General features: G+C 44.3%; 1 protein-coding gene across 1 annotated transcript in view; it reads left to right on the top strand.

Annotated features, from left to right (window-relative positions):
• Positions 1 to 12,334, top strand: part of ALPK3 (alpha kinase 3) — a 53,728-nt gene that overhangs the window by 19,340 nt on the left and 22,054 nt on the right. The window contains exons 4-5 of the mRNA XM_032392016.1: positions 194 to 311; positions 910 to 2,137. Of these exons, the coding sequence (XP_032247907.1) occupies positions 194 to 311; positions 910 to 2,137 (1,346 nt within the window). The remainder of the gene's footprint in view (positions 1 to 193; positions 312 to 909; positions 2,138 to 12,334) is intronic.

Genomic DNA, 12,334 nt, shown 5'->3' with positions numbered 1-12,334 from the left:
CTCCCAGCTGCTGAAACGGAACAGTTTTCTGCCTTGACATGGGCTAGCTTCTAAAAATAAACAGAGCCAAATGATAGCCCTTTTCTTCCAGCGAGGGGGGAAGGTGGTCTGGGGAAGCTGTGGCATCCTATTCTCTCCTTCTCCTATTTTGGAACTGGTCTTCCTGCAACCCAGTCCCCCACTTCCTTCTTAGGATATCCAGAGCCAGAGGTGACCTGGTACAAGGACGACATAGAGCTGGACCGCTACTGTGGTTTGCCGAAGTATGAGATCACTCACCAGGGCAACCGTCACACACTACATCTCTACAGGTGAGGGAAAGCGGCCCGTCCTGCTCTCTCTGCGCTCCTGGGCATGCTGTGACCCCAGCAGAGATGGGCTCAGCTGGACACTCGTGTCCAGGAGGGATCCTAGGGTGGAGGGCAGGTTTCTGCTGCTGAGTTGAACCTGCTGGTGAGCTGCCTGCCTGCCAGGGTCTGGGATCTCCTAAGGCCAGGGTGGGAGGATTTCTGACAGCCAGAGAGTGAAGCGTAACCAGAGGAGGTCCCGACCCATGGAAGCATTTTCCGTGAGGTCAGCTACTGAAAAAAGCTCCTGTGTCATCCTTACTTCACAAGGGGCTGTATGGGTCACCTGCTTCTGAAGGGAGCTCTCCTGGGCCTCACGTCTAATCCCTCCTGGAACAGCGTGACCTGGGCCAGCTCCCTCCCTGTGGCCAGCCTCGGTTTCCCCAACTGTAACGGGGAGTGTTGGATGCAGTGGTATCGGAGGTGGGGTGTGGCACTCAGGCTGGGGGGGACTCGTAGGGGGTGGGGCAGCACGCTCGGTTCCAGGAGATGCTGGTTGTGGGGTATAGAGCCTCTCACCTGGCAGGAGGGGAGACTCAGCGTCTTGTGCTCCTACATTTAGGTGTCAAGAGGAAGATGCGGCCATCTACCAGGCCTCTGCCCGGAACACCAAGGGCATCGTGTCCTGCTCGGGGGTCTTGGAGGTTGGCACTATGACTGAGTACAAGATCCACCAGCGCTGGTTCACCAAACTGAAGTGCAAGGCTGCCGCAAAGATGCGAGAGATTGAGCAGAGCTGGAAGCCCAGGAAGGAGGTGGTGGGGGACGCCGACACTCTGCGCAAGCTCAGCCCCGACCGCTTCCAGCGGAAACGGCGGCTGAGCGGGGACGAGGCGTCAGTGCCCTCGGCCCCCACCAGGGAGGCTGAGGACGGGACCCCAGCGGCTTGGCAGAAGGAAGAGGCTGAGCCTGGTCAGCACCCAGCTTTGGGCCTCATCAACAGTTTTGCTCCCGGAGAGGTGACCACCAACGGGGAGGCTGCCCCTGAGAATGGGGAGGATGGGGAGCACGGCCTGTTGACGTACATCTGTGAGGCCATGGAGCTGGGGCCTCAGCGAGCCCCCAAAAAAGAGTCTGGGGCCAAGAAGAAAAAGAAAGACGAGGAACCTAAGCAAGGTCTACGGAAGCCAGAGTTGGAGAAGGCAGCTCGAAGCCAACAGTCTTCCGAAAGCCATGCCCCTAGTTCCGACAAGCCTGGGACACAGGGGCCCACGGACATGGAGCAGGTCCAGACCCGGCCCAGAGGCAGGGCTGCATGGGGGCCTGGGGCCCCTGGAGCGGATAGCCTCAGGAAGTCAGCTCGAGCTGCGGGCACTCGAGAGCAGGCCCAGAGTGCCCCGGCGCCAGGCCCCGTCCCAGGCCCCGTCCCAGGCCCCGACCAGCAAGTGTACTTCTCCCTGGAAAGCACCCGGGCGGGCAGGCCGAACGGGGAGGAGGGGCCCCAGACCCCAAGTGGCAGGGCACCTGGAGAGATGCCCTTGGGGAAGGTACCCAGTGAGGCTGGAGGTGAAAGGGGGCCTGTTGCCCCTGACCAGCCCACGTCCTCAGCCCCCCAGCCAACTAGGCCTTTCAACAGGAAGAGATTTGCCCCTCCGAAGCCCAAAGGGGAGCCCACCGCCGACAGCAAGCCCGATTCTTCCCCGAGCCAAGCTCCAGAACCAGGGGCCCAGAGCTCAGGGAAGGCCCCGCCTCAGGCCTCTGCCCAAGTGCCCACACCCCCTGCCCGGCGGAGACACGGCGCCCGGGACAGCCCCCTGCAGGGGCGAGCAGGCCACAGGACTTCGGGAGAGGTAAGCGTGGGTGTTGGGTGCCTGGAGGCTGCTCTGGGAAGCTGACCTCATGGAAACTCTTGCTCCAAGAGCTCGGCAGCCAGTGAGCGGTGGGCTATTTATAGAAGGGGGTGAGGTGGTGATGGAGTGCCAGCCAGGAGCAGGGGACCACAGGCCTGGCCTTAGCCCCAGCCAATCTCCAGACGCCGGGCATGAGGGCAACAGACTGCCTGTGACCCTACCCTCTGACAGCCTGGGAGCTCACGGCCAAGGCGGAAGGAGGGAGGTGGAGGGAGACGATGTTCTTTGGGGAGGAAAGAGCCAGGGGAGGGTTTTCTTGGGGGTATACTGAGGCAACAGTGTCTCATGGGGAGACTGAGGAGCTGGGGTCAGCTGTTGTGTGTGGTGGGTCTCGACCTGGATGCTTCTCAGAAGATTTTTAACAATATCGACTGTCCAGGAAATTCTGGTTTAATCTGGGTTTTTATCTAAGATTTTGGAGTCAGGTGTACCTATGGGCAAATCTGACTATGCTTAGCATCTGATGATTGGGGCAAGCTGTAAAATCAGAATAAAAATGCTACCTAATTTGTTGGCTGTTGGGAGAATCTGCCTGCTCAGTGGAGGGCCTGGTGCATGTTAAGAACTAACGAAATGGCAGGAGGAATAATACACTAATAATGACTCCAGTGGGGGATAGAGGCCAATTCTTTTCCTTGGGAACAGGAGGGTCATCATTTCCCGGGGGCCACGTGGCCAATGGAGGGAAGGTGATGCTTTGTGCGGAGGTAGGGATGGGGATATCCACGTTTCAAAGAAGAGGTGGGCGACAGCATTGAGGAGTTTGGGGAGCGGGGACGGAGGAACGGCATTGAGAGGAGTGACAGAGGGAAACACTTTGTCCCCTTTGGTCAGCACTGCATGTCTCAGGGGGCAGAGGGCAGGGAGTATTTTATTTTTATTTCTATTTTTTTAAATTTATTTGAGCAAGAGAGAGAGAGAGAGTGTGCACACATGAGCAGGGGGAGGGGCAGAGGGAGAGGGAGAAGCAGACTCCCCGCCGAGCAGGGAGCCCCACGATGCAAGGCTCAACAAAGCGGGGCCGGATCCCAGGACCCTGAGATCATGACCTGAGCCTAAATCTAGAGTCGGACGCTCAACCGACTGAGCCACCCAGGTGCCCCGAGGGCAGATGGAGTTTTCTGGAGATGGTTTTACGGTGGGCAGAAAAAAGGCAGTATTTCCTACAAGTGGCAGAAAGGAAAAGTATTTCACGAGGGGGGGCAGACGGCAGAAGGGACAAGCTGCCTGCCTCTGGACCTCGTGGGGCGGGGGGCAATGGGAAGGGGCGCTTCACAGATGACAGGCGGGGAAGGAGGGAGAGACCAGTCTCAAGGGTGGTGCTGAGTTAGTCTGTGGGAACAGTAGTTCAGAGGGTTTGGGAGTGGGGCGAACCTCAAACCAGACTCTCGAGTCTGTTGGTGACTCAGCCCTCACGCTTGGTCTCTGGGGCTGTTGGCAGCTGGTGTGATGAGTTCCTAGTGGCCTAGATGGGGCCGCTCTGTGTGCCTGACGCAGCCCACAGGGAGCTCATTCGGGAAGCGGCCAGGCCGGCAGCCAAGTCTGACAAAGGCGACCTCCCTGCCCACAGTGGTGGGGACACGCTCCTGCCAGGGCGCTCCTTGCCTCTTCACTGTCCCTGCAAGACGCTGTGTGGCTTTTGCTTTTCTCTACTTAGAAAATTGTGACATAGATCACCCACGTGAAAAACGCATTTAACATCTATGTATACGTACGTTGAAGCTGCTGCTTTTTAATGGCTGAATTTGATTGTTTTTTCGTATTCTCATTTAACCATGTCTTTAAAAAATATCTTTATTTTTCTGATTATGAAAGAAACCCATGCTCCTGGTGAAAAATATGAGGGGGAAACCCCTAAAAATGCAATGGGGAAAGTAACAGCTTACCTGTAATTCTGCCATCGAGAAGCATCGTGAGGTATCTACCAATCTTTCTGTATATGCAGTTTTCTTATTTTTAAAATTTAGTGTGTGCTCTTCTTCTGATTCAATCTTATATCCTGCTTTTTGCTCTTCTCATTATTTCATGAGCATTTTCTCATGGTTCCTAAAAATTATCTGGAAAACTTTAATGGTTGTATAAGGGGCCACATACAGTTTAACCATTCCGTCCATAGTTTATGCATTCCTTCCCTATTCTAAGGTTAGTTAAGTATTAATCTACATTTTAAAAGTAATTTCTGTTGTTTGAATGTCTCCATTTGACTTTTAAATTAACCTGAAATTGATTTGAGTAGATAGTATAGAATTAGTTTCCCCGCTCAATTTTTGGTTAATTAAATAGGTAATTTCCCCCAATATCATTTGTGGAATATTTAACTCTTAGATGTTAGTTTGTGGTTCTTTCTTTATATACTAATTTTTATACATACTAAAGCCTATTTTAGTTCCTATATATACCTATCATAATCCATTAATTTGTTTATTGATCCTTACAACAGAATGGTCTTGTTTTAATGATTGTGGCTTTAATTTCCAGCAGAGCAACGCTCTTAGACTTCTTTTAAAAATTTTCTTAGCTATTCTTTCTTGTTTATTCCTCTAGGGAAACTTTAGAATCATCGTTTGAAATTCTTTAAATTTCCAGATGTCACTGTGTTTTTTTGTTTGTTTGTTCAGTTTTGTTGTTGTTGTTGTTTTTAACCTTGTACCTGTATATTTACCACTTAAAAAAAAAATCACATTTAAAAAAAAGTGGTAAGCTATTTTTAACAAGATCAAAAGCCTGTTAAATCTTTTCATGGAAAACTCAAGTCCGCTTTGTATTTGGAATGATCTTTTAGTAAAACTTGCTAGATATATATTTTAAAACAACTTGATTGAGGTATAATATATATACCATAACATTCACTTATTTCAAATGTGCAATTTAATGTACGCAGTTTAGAGTTATGAAGATGCTACCGAAATCTAGTTTTCAAACATTTCCATCACCCTAAAAAGATCCCTGTTCCTTTTTTGCAGTTCATCCTTGTTCCCACCCCCTAGACCCAGGCAACCACTAATGTGCTTTCTGTCTCTGTATCATTGGTGTCCTGATTGGGATTATAGTAAGTATAGGAATTAATTTGGAAAAACCCATATCTTTAGCTTTCTCATCTGACAGCATGGTATTCATTTCCATTATTCAAGCCTTCTTTCATATCTCTTTTTAAGTTACGTTGTTTTCTTCATATGGGCCAGCATGTGTCTTGTTAGGGTCAGGTACTGGAAGGATCTCTGCCTCTGGGATGTGATGCCACCGCTCCCCTCCTCTGTCTCGATTTATTTTCCCGGATTTAGGGGATATCTCCAGCAATTCAAATTAGGCTTCCATATTGGATATGGATGAGGAGCAGATGTTGGGATTGAGGCCTCTTGGGTTGTGAAGAACATCCAGACACCACCACCCCCTCAGCCCCTGCCTTGAGCCCAGCAATGCTGTGCAGACAACTCTTTCCCTGGGCAGAAGCAATATTCCCTGAAGGTACTTAGTGAATTGGAACTGGCCTTCAGTGCCCTCAAAGACTGCTTTTTAGTGCCCTAGCCGAGATCTTCTCTGAGACTGGCTTAGATCTCTGGAGCTGAGGTACAGGAATGTGGGGACATGGTGGAGTGCCCCATCTGCCCACATTCTTGGAGGGGACAGCGTACATATGGCAGATCTCTGCTGAATGCCTTGAGACCTCAGAGTATCTCTTCTTGGGAAACCCTGGAAGTCTTTTTTTTTCTTTTAAGATTTTATTTATTTGAGAGAGAGAGCACAAGCAGGGGGAGTGGCAGAGGCAGAGGGAGAAGCAGCCTCCCCACTGAGCAGGGAGCCCTACATGGGGCTCAATCCTAGGACCCTGGGATCACGACCTGAGCTGAAAGCAGACGCTTAACCGACTGAGCCACCCAGGTGCCGCCCCCCTTTTTTAGTTTTTTCTTTTTTGATGGGCAGCAAAGCAAAGTTTATTGAGCAATAGTACAGAGTTCCCCAAGAGGGAGGGGACCTGAGAGGGCTTTCCAGGAAACCCTGTGAGTCTTGAGGATAATCATCCCAAGGTTTGGAAACCCCACTCCCATAATAAGAGATCTTTGGTTTTCAGAGAATACGTGAATACAAGTATTTTCAGAGAGCTGTTGAAGGAAGGGGGGCTTGAGGAGAGACATGATCCTTAAGGAATTATTTAATGAATCTAGGGGATTAGACTTTATACCAAATCCTAAGTACAAAGAGGGTGTGGTGAATGGTTATTGCAGAAGCTTTCCAGGGAAGGAGAGTGGGGTGGTCTGCAGTTTCTAGGGAAGGCATCTGGGAAGTGGCCAGACTGGCTGGCAACATGTATAGGACTCATTATTGGAAATACCATAGTAGAAAAACATCAAATAGAAATTGTTGTTATTTTTTTAGTATAGAAGAATGCCCATAATATCCCAGGTTGAAAGAGCTTAGATAGGTGGGAGAGAGGAAGGAAGACATTCTGGGAAGGACACAGAGCTTGAAGCAAAGGTAGGGTGGTGGGCTACTGAGGAATGCAAACCTGCCTGTCCTAGTCTTGATGCCCAGAAGCATTTAAAGCTTCTCAGTACTTTTTCTTCTCTTCTATGTCTTGTATTCTGCTTTGGTTTTTTTTAGCCTTAACTGTAACATCATCCAGGCTTGGGGTGAGACATAAAGCGGGGAGAACTAACATTTATTGAATATCAGCTCCCAGTAATGCTAGGTTAGATAGTTTAGACCAACTCCCTGTCAAGGACAACTAGTAAGGACAAAGTGAAGAGTTATCAGCCAAGGAGATGGAAGGAGATGGAAAGCCAGAATGGTGAATCCAGTGTTTGGCATAGCTTTTATCCTGTGGCTATTTGCTACTCAAGAAGAGGAGAATGAGAGCTCAGCAGTGTTTAAGACAGGCTCATGGGACTAGGGGGACAAAGATTGGAGTCTAAGGTCTCAAGAGTAGTAGCCCTGGTAAACCCCCTGGTCTTTGGGTTGGGACCCTGAAGAAGTAGTGAGCCAGAAGTAAATTACCCACACAGGGGTAATCTCTGTGTTGTCTCTGAGTTGCCCAGGTGACAAGAAATATCTCAGTCCCTGAAGTTAGGTTAAGGTGATTCAAGATACCTGGTGCCCCGAGCACCTGGAAGAAGTAAAAATCATCTGGAGGATGTTAGCATCACTTTAAGTCTCAAATTATTTTTAAAAAGTGTTTCAAATATAATATTTGGTATCCAAGTGAAGATAAGCAGCACTCCAAGAGAAGAAAACATGAAAAAGAAGTAGCAAAAACAGCAGACAATATAAATGTGTCCACAGGGGGTTCCAACTTTTGGAATTATCAGACATGAACTATAAAACTAAAACTCTATTTCCTATATTCAAAGAAGGTAAAAAGACAAGATTGAAAATTTCAGAGAACTAGAAGCTGTAAAAAGTGGGATAGACTTAAAAAATCAACCAACTGGAAATCCAGAAGTGAAAAATACAATAACCAGTATGAAGCTAGTTGTTAAGGTTATAACATTTCCAGTTCTGGATGAGATGGGGCAAACACACTCATCCTATATCTCCCATTGAATGCAGCTAAAAACTTGGGCAAAATGCATGGTGCAGCTATTTGGTGACTTTGGTAAGCAATAGTAGGCAGATTGGGAAGAAGACCAGATTTCAAAGTACCCTAGAACTAGCAGTGTTTACCTGTTTGTTTGTTTTTTAAATCTAGTATTCTCTGGCCTGGTCTTAATACAATCAGAAACTCAGAAGTAAGCATCAGCTTTACTTTAGGAGATGCCCTCTACTCTACATCGGGCTTGAGGAATAGGAAAGGAATCTCCTGGTAGTGACAGTAATGGCAGAAGGGACCACATGTGTCAAACTTTGAGGGAGGGGCATCTTTCCCTCCATTCAGAGAAGCTGTGGTCCCCAAGAGGGTAGGATGAATCCCTGTTGCTTTTTTTTTTTTTTTTTTTTTTCCTTTTGGGTCTCTTTCTTGGCCTAGGACACAAGTTCATGTGTGAAAGTATATGATGAGTAAATGGAGCCCCAGCTCTCTGTCCAGAGGAGTGAAAAAAGGGACCCTGTGGACCCACAAAGTACAGGGGAGATCTTGGAGAAGGAACATTTGAGAAAGTGACTTCATAAGCTGTTTATAAATTCCTTGTTCCCAAGCTATTTATGCATTCATGGATCTGGTTCTGCACAGTGTATCAAAAACTTTGAAAATGGAACTAAAAGACCATCATCCAGGTCCCAGGCTGGTCCCTGGGTGGCATACACACCGGATAGATCTGAATAGCCTGCAAAGGCTTTGAAAAATGGAACTCACATTGAAACTACAATCTCAACAGGCTGAATGGAACTTGCAGCCTGAACACAACCAAGTAGATTGTCTGCTAAGACACAAACATTAACATCACCCTTGGATTTATATAAGAACCAGGGTCTCATGATATTCAAAATGTCTAGGATACAATAAAAGTAACTTGGCATATGAAAAATCAGGAAATCTCAACTTGCATGGGAAAAAACAGTTAAAGAATGCCAGTGTCAGGATGGCAGAGATGTTGGAATTATCTCAATTAATGTCAGCAACTATAAAAATGTGACAAAATGTGGGTGCCTGGGTGGCTTATTCATTAAGCATCTGCCTTTGGCTCAGGTCATGATCCCAGGGTCTTGGGATTGAGCCCCGCATCAGGCTCCCTGCTCCATGGGAAGCCTGCTTCTCCTTCTCCCACTTCTCCTGCTTGTGTTCCCTCTCTCGCTGTGTCTCTCTCTGTCAAATAAATAAATAAATAAATAAATAAATAAATAAATAAAATCTTTAAAAAAATAAAAATGTGACAAAATGTAAGGGTAAACACAGGAAATAAATGGAAACATAGAAAATCTCTGCAAAGAAATACAAGATATAAAGAACCAAATTTTATTTTCAGAACTGAAAAATACAATAATTGAAATAAAAACACTTTCTGGCTGGGCACAATAGCAGAATGAAGATGGCAAGAAAATGTCAGTGAACTTGAAGATAGGTCAATAGAAATTCTGCAACTTGAATAACAGAGAGGGAAAATAAAAAGATAGGAAAGAGAAATAAACAGAGCTTCAGGGACCTGTGGTATAATATCAAAACATATAATGTTTGTGTTATTGGAGACCCACAAAGAGAGAAGCGTGTGGTACAGAAAAAATACCTGAATAAATAATGGCTGAACACTTCCCAAACTGGCAAAAGACACAAACCTACAGACAAGAAGTTCAGCAAATCCCAAATAAGATATGCCTGCAGAATTCCATGCCAAGAAGCGATAATCAAATTGCTGAGACCCAAAGACAACACAAAAATCTTGAAAGTAGTCAGTGAAAAACAACACATTATAAGGAAACAATGATTCAAATGACTGCAGATTTCACATTAGAAACAATGGAGGTCAAAAGGAAGTGGAATAATAGACCTGCTAAAAGAAAATATCTTTTAATCGCTAAGTCTACATTCAGCAAAAATGTCTTTCAGTATTGAAGGTGAAATAAAGACATTACCCAATAAAACTAAGAGAATAAATCACTGGTAGACCTGTTCTGAAAGATTGCTAAAGTACGTTTTACCTGTAGAAGGGAAATGATACCAGAAGGGAACTTGTATCATGAGGAATGAAGGAAGAACTACAGAAATGGTAAATATCTGGGTAAACATGCAACATAAAAGGGAGAGAATAAAAGGATCTATATGGTGATAAAATGACTATATTTCACTTGAAGAGTTAAATATTGATTCCAAATAGACTGTGGGAAGTTAAGTATATATATTGTAACCCTTAGAGCAACAACTATATGAGGAAATATAGTAAAAATCACAATATATAAATTAAAGTGGAATACTAAAAATGTTCAAATAATCTAAAAGAAGACAGGATAGGGGCAACAGAGGACAGAAAAACAGAGGAAAGAAATAGAAAACAAATAATAAAATAATTGACCTAAATGCAAACATATAATTATATTAAATATAAGTGGTCTAAACACACAAATAAGAGACAGAGATTGTGAGAATGGATCAAAAAACATTCGCAACTCTGTGCTTTTTACAAGAAATTGACTTAAACTATAGTATTATAGGTAGGTAAAAAGTAAAGTGATAGAAAATATACACTGTGCAAACACTAATCAATTGAAAACTGGAGTGAGCATATTAATTTCAGACAATGTAGACTCCAGTTCCAAGAAAATTACCAGGGCAAAATAGTGAATTAAATAATGAGAAAAGGGTCTGCTCAATAAAACATAATAAAAAAATGTGTTTGCCTCTAACAATTCAGCTTCAAAATATATGAAGAACTGGAAGGAGAAACAGACAAATAAGCCATTATAGTTGGAGACTTTAACATTCTGTCAGTAATGTCTTGAGCTAATAGACTGAAAATGAGTAAGAATAAGAATAGAAAAGACCTGAACAGCATTATCAACCGACTGGGTCTAACACATGCATGGGATACTCCATGTAACAACAACAACAACGACAACAACAACAACAACAACAACAGAATACTTGTTCTTTTCAAGTGCGTATAAAACATTCACCAAAATAGATCATATCCTGGGTCATAAACAAACCTTAACAAATAAAAAATAATTGAAATCATACAAAGTTTGTTTTCTGACCAAAATGGACTTATACAACAGATCAATGACAGAAAGATAACAGGAAAGGGGCGCCTGGGTGGCTCAGTTGGTTAAGCGACTGCCTTCGGCTCAGGTCATGATCCTGGAGTCCCTGGATCGAGTCCCGCATCGGGCTCCCTGCTCGGCAGGGAGCCTGCTTCTCCCTCTGACCCTCCCCCCTCTCATGTGCTCTCTCTCTCTCATTCTCTCTGTCTCAAATAAATAAATAAAATCTTAAAAAAAAAAAAAAAAAAAGAAAGATAACAGGAAAGTCTCCAAACACTTTAAAAAATTTATGACACGCTCTCATGCCCCATAAGGGCAACTGGAAAATATTTTTAACTGAATGAAAATGAAAATACAACACATCAAAAGTTTGCATAAATTAGTATTTTGAGGAAAATCAATATTTTGAGGAAAATTTTTGGCATTAAAATATTTATATTAGAAAAGAAGAAAGGTCTGAAGTCAATAATCTAAGCTCCCATGTTGAGACACTGGAAAAGGAAGAGCTAAATAAACCCAAAACAAGGAGAAGGAAGGAAATAATAAAGAAAAGAGCATTGGATGTTATATGCAACTAATAAATCATTGAACACTACATCAAAAACTAATGATGTACTATATGTTGGCTAACTGAACATAATTAAAAAAAAAGAGCAGTAAACAATGACATTGAAAACAGAAAAACTATGGGGAAAACAAATTAAACTGAAATCTGGTTATTTGAAGAAAACCAGTAATATTGATGAACCTCTAGCAAGACTCAGAAAAAAAATGAGAGAAGACACAAATGACCAGCATTAAGGATGAAAGAAGGGCTTGATCGTGGTGATCATTTCACAATATGTAGGTATCTCAAAACATCAAGTTGTACACCTTAAATTATACAGTCTTTGTCAATTATACCTCAATAAAGATTTTTAGGGGCACCTGGGTGGCTCAGTCAGTGGATGTCTGATTCTTGGTCTCGGCTCAGGTCATGAACTCATGGGTCATGGGATCAAGCCCCGTGTCTGGCTCTGCACTCAGTGGGGAGTCTGCTTGAAGATTCTCTCCCTCTGCCCCTCCCCCCACTCATGCTCTCTCCCTCTCTCTCTTTCAATCTCTCTAAAATAAATACATCTTTAGAAAAAAGATTTTTTGAAAAGGAATGAAGGGTGATATCACTAGAGATCCTGCAAGTATTAAAAGGATAATAAAGGTCCATTATAAAAAACTGTGCCTGTAGTTCAACAACTTAGATGAAATAGACCAATTCTTTAAAAACTACAAACTACCAGACTCCTGCAAATAATGAGATAAGATAACTTGAATAATCCTATATAATTGTTACAGAAATAAAGTTTGTAGCTAAAAATCATCCAAAAAGGAAATCTTTCAGGCCAGATAGTTTTACTGGCAATTCTACCAAACATTTAAAGATGTTAAAGCCTCAGTATCAGCCCTCAGTCTGAGTTTCAGAGGAAGGAGATTCCAGGTCCCAGACACTGCCCTCGCCATTCCTGTTAAGCTCCT

The sequence above is a fragment of the Phoca vitulina genome, unplaced genomic scaffold, assembly GCF_004348235.1.
Source record: "Phoca vitulina isolate PV1807 unplaced genomic scaffold, GSC_HSeal_1.0 scaffold65, whole genome shotgun sequence".
In the NCBI taxonomy this organism is placed as follows: domain Eukaryota; kingdom Metazoa; phylum Chordata; class Mammalia; order Carnivora; family Phocidae; genus Phoca; species Phoca vitulina.
This window is presented reverse-complemented; position numbering and strand designations above follow the sequence as displayed.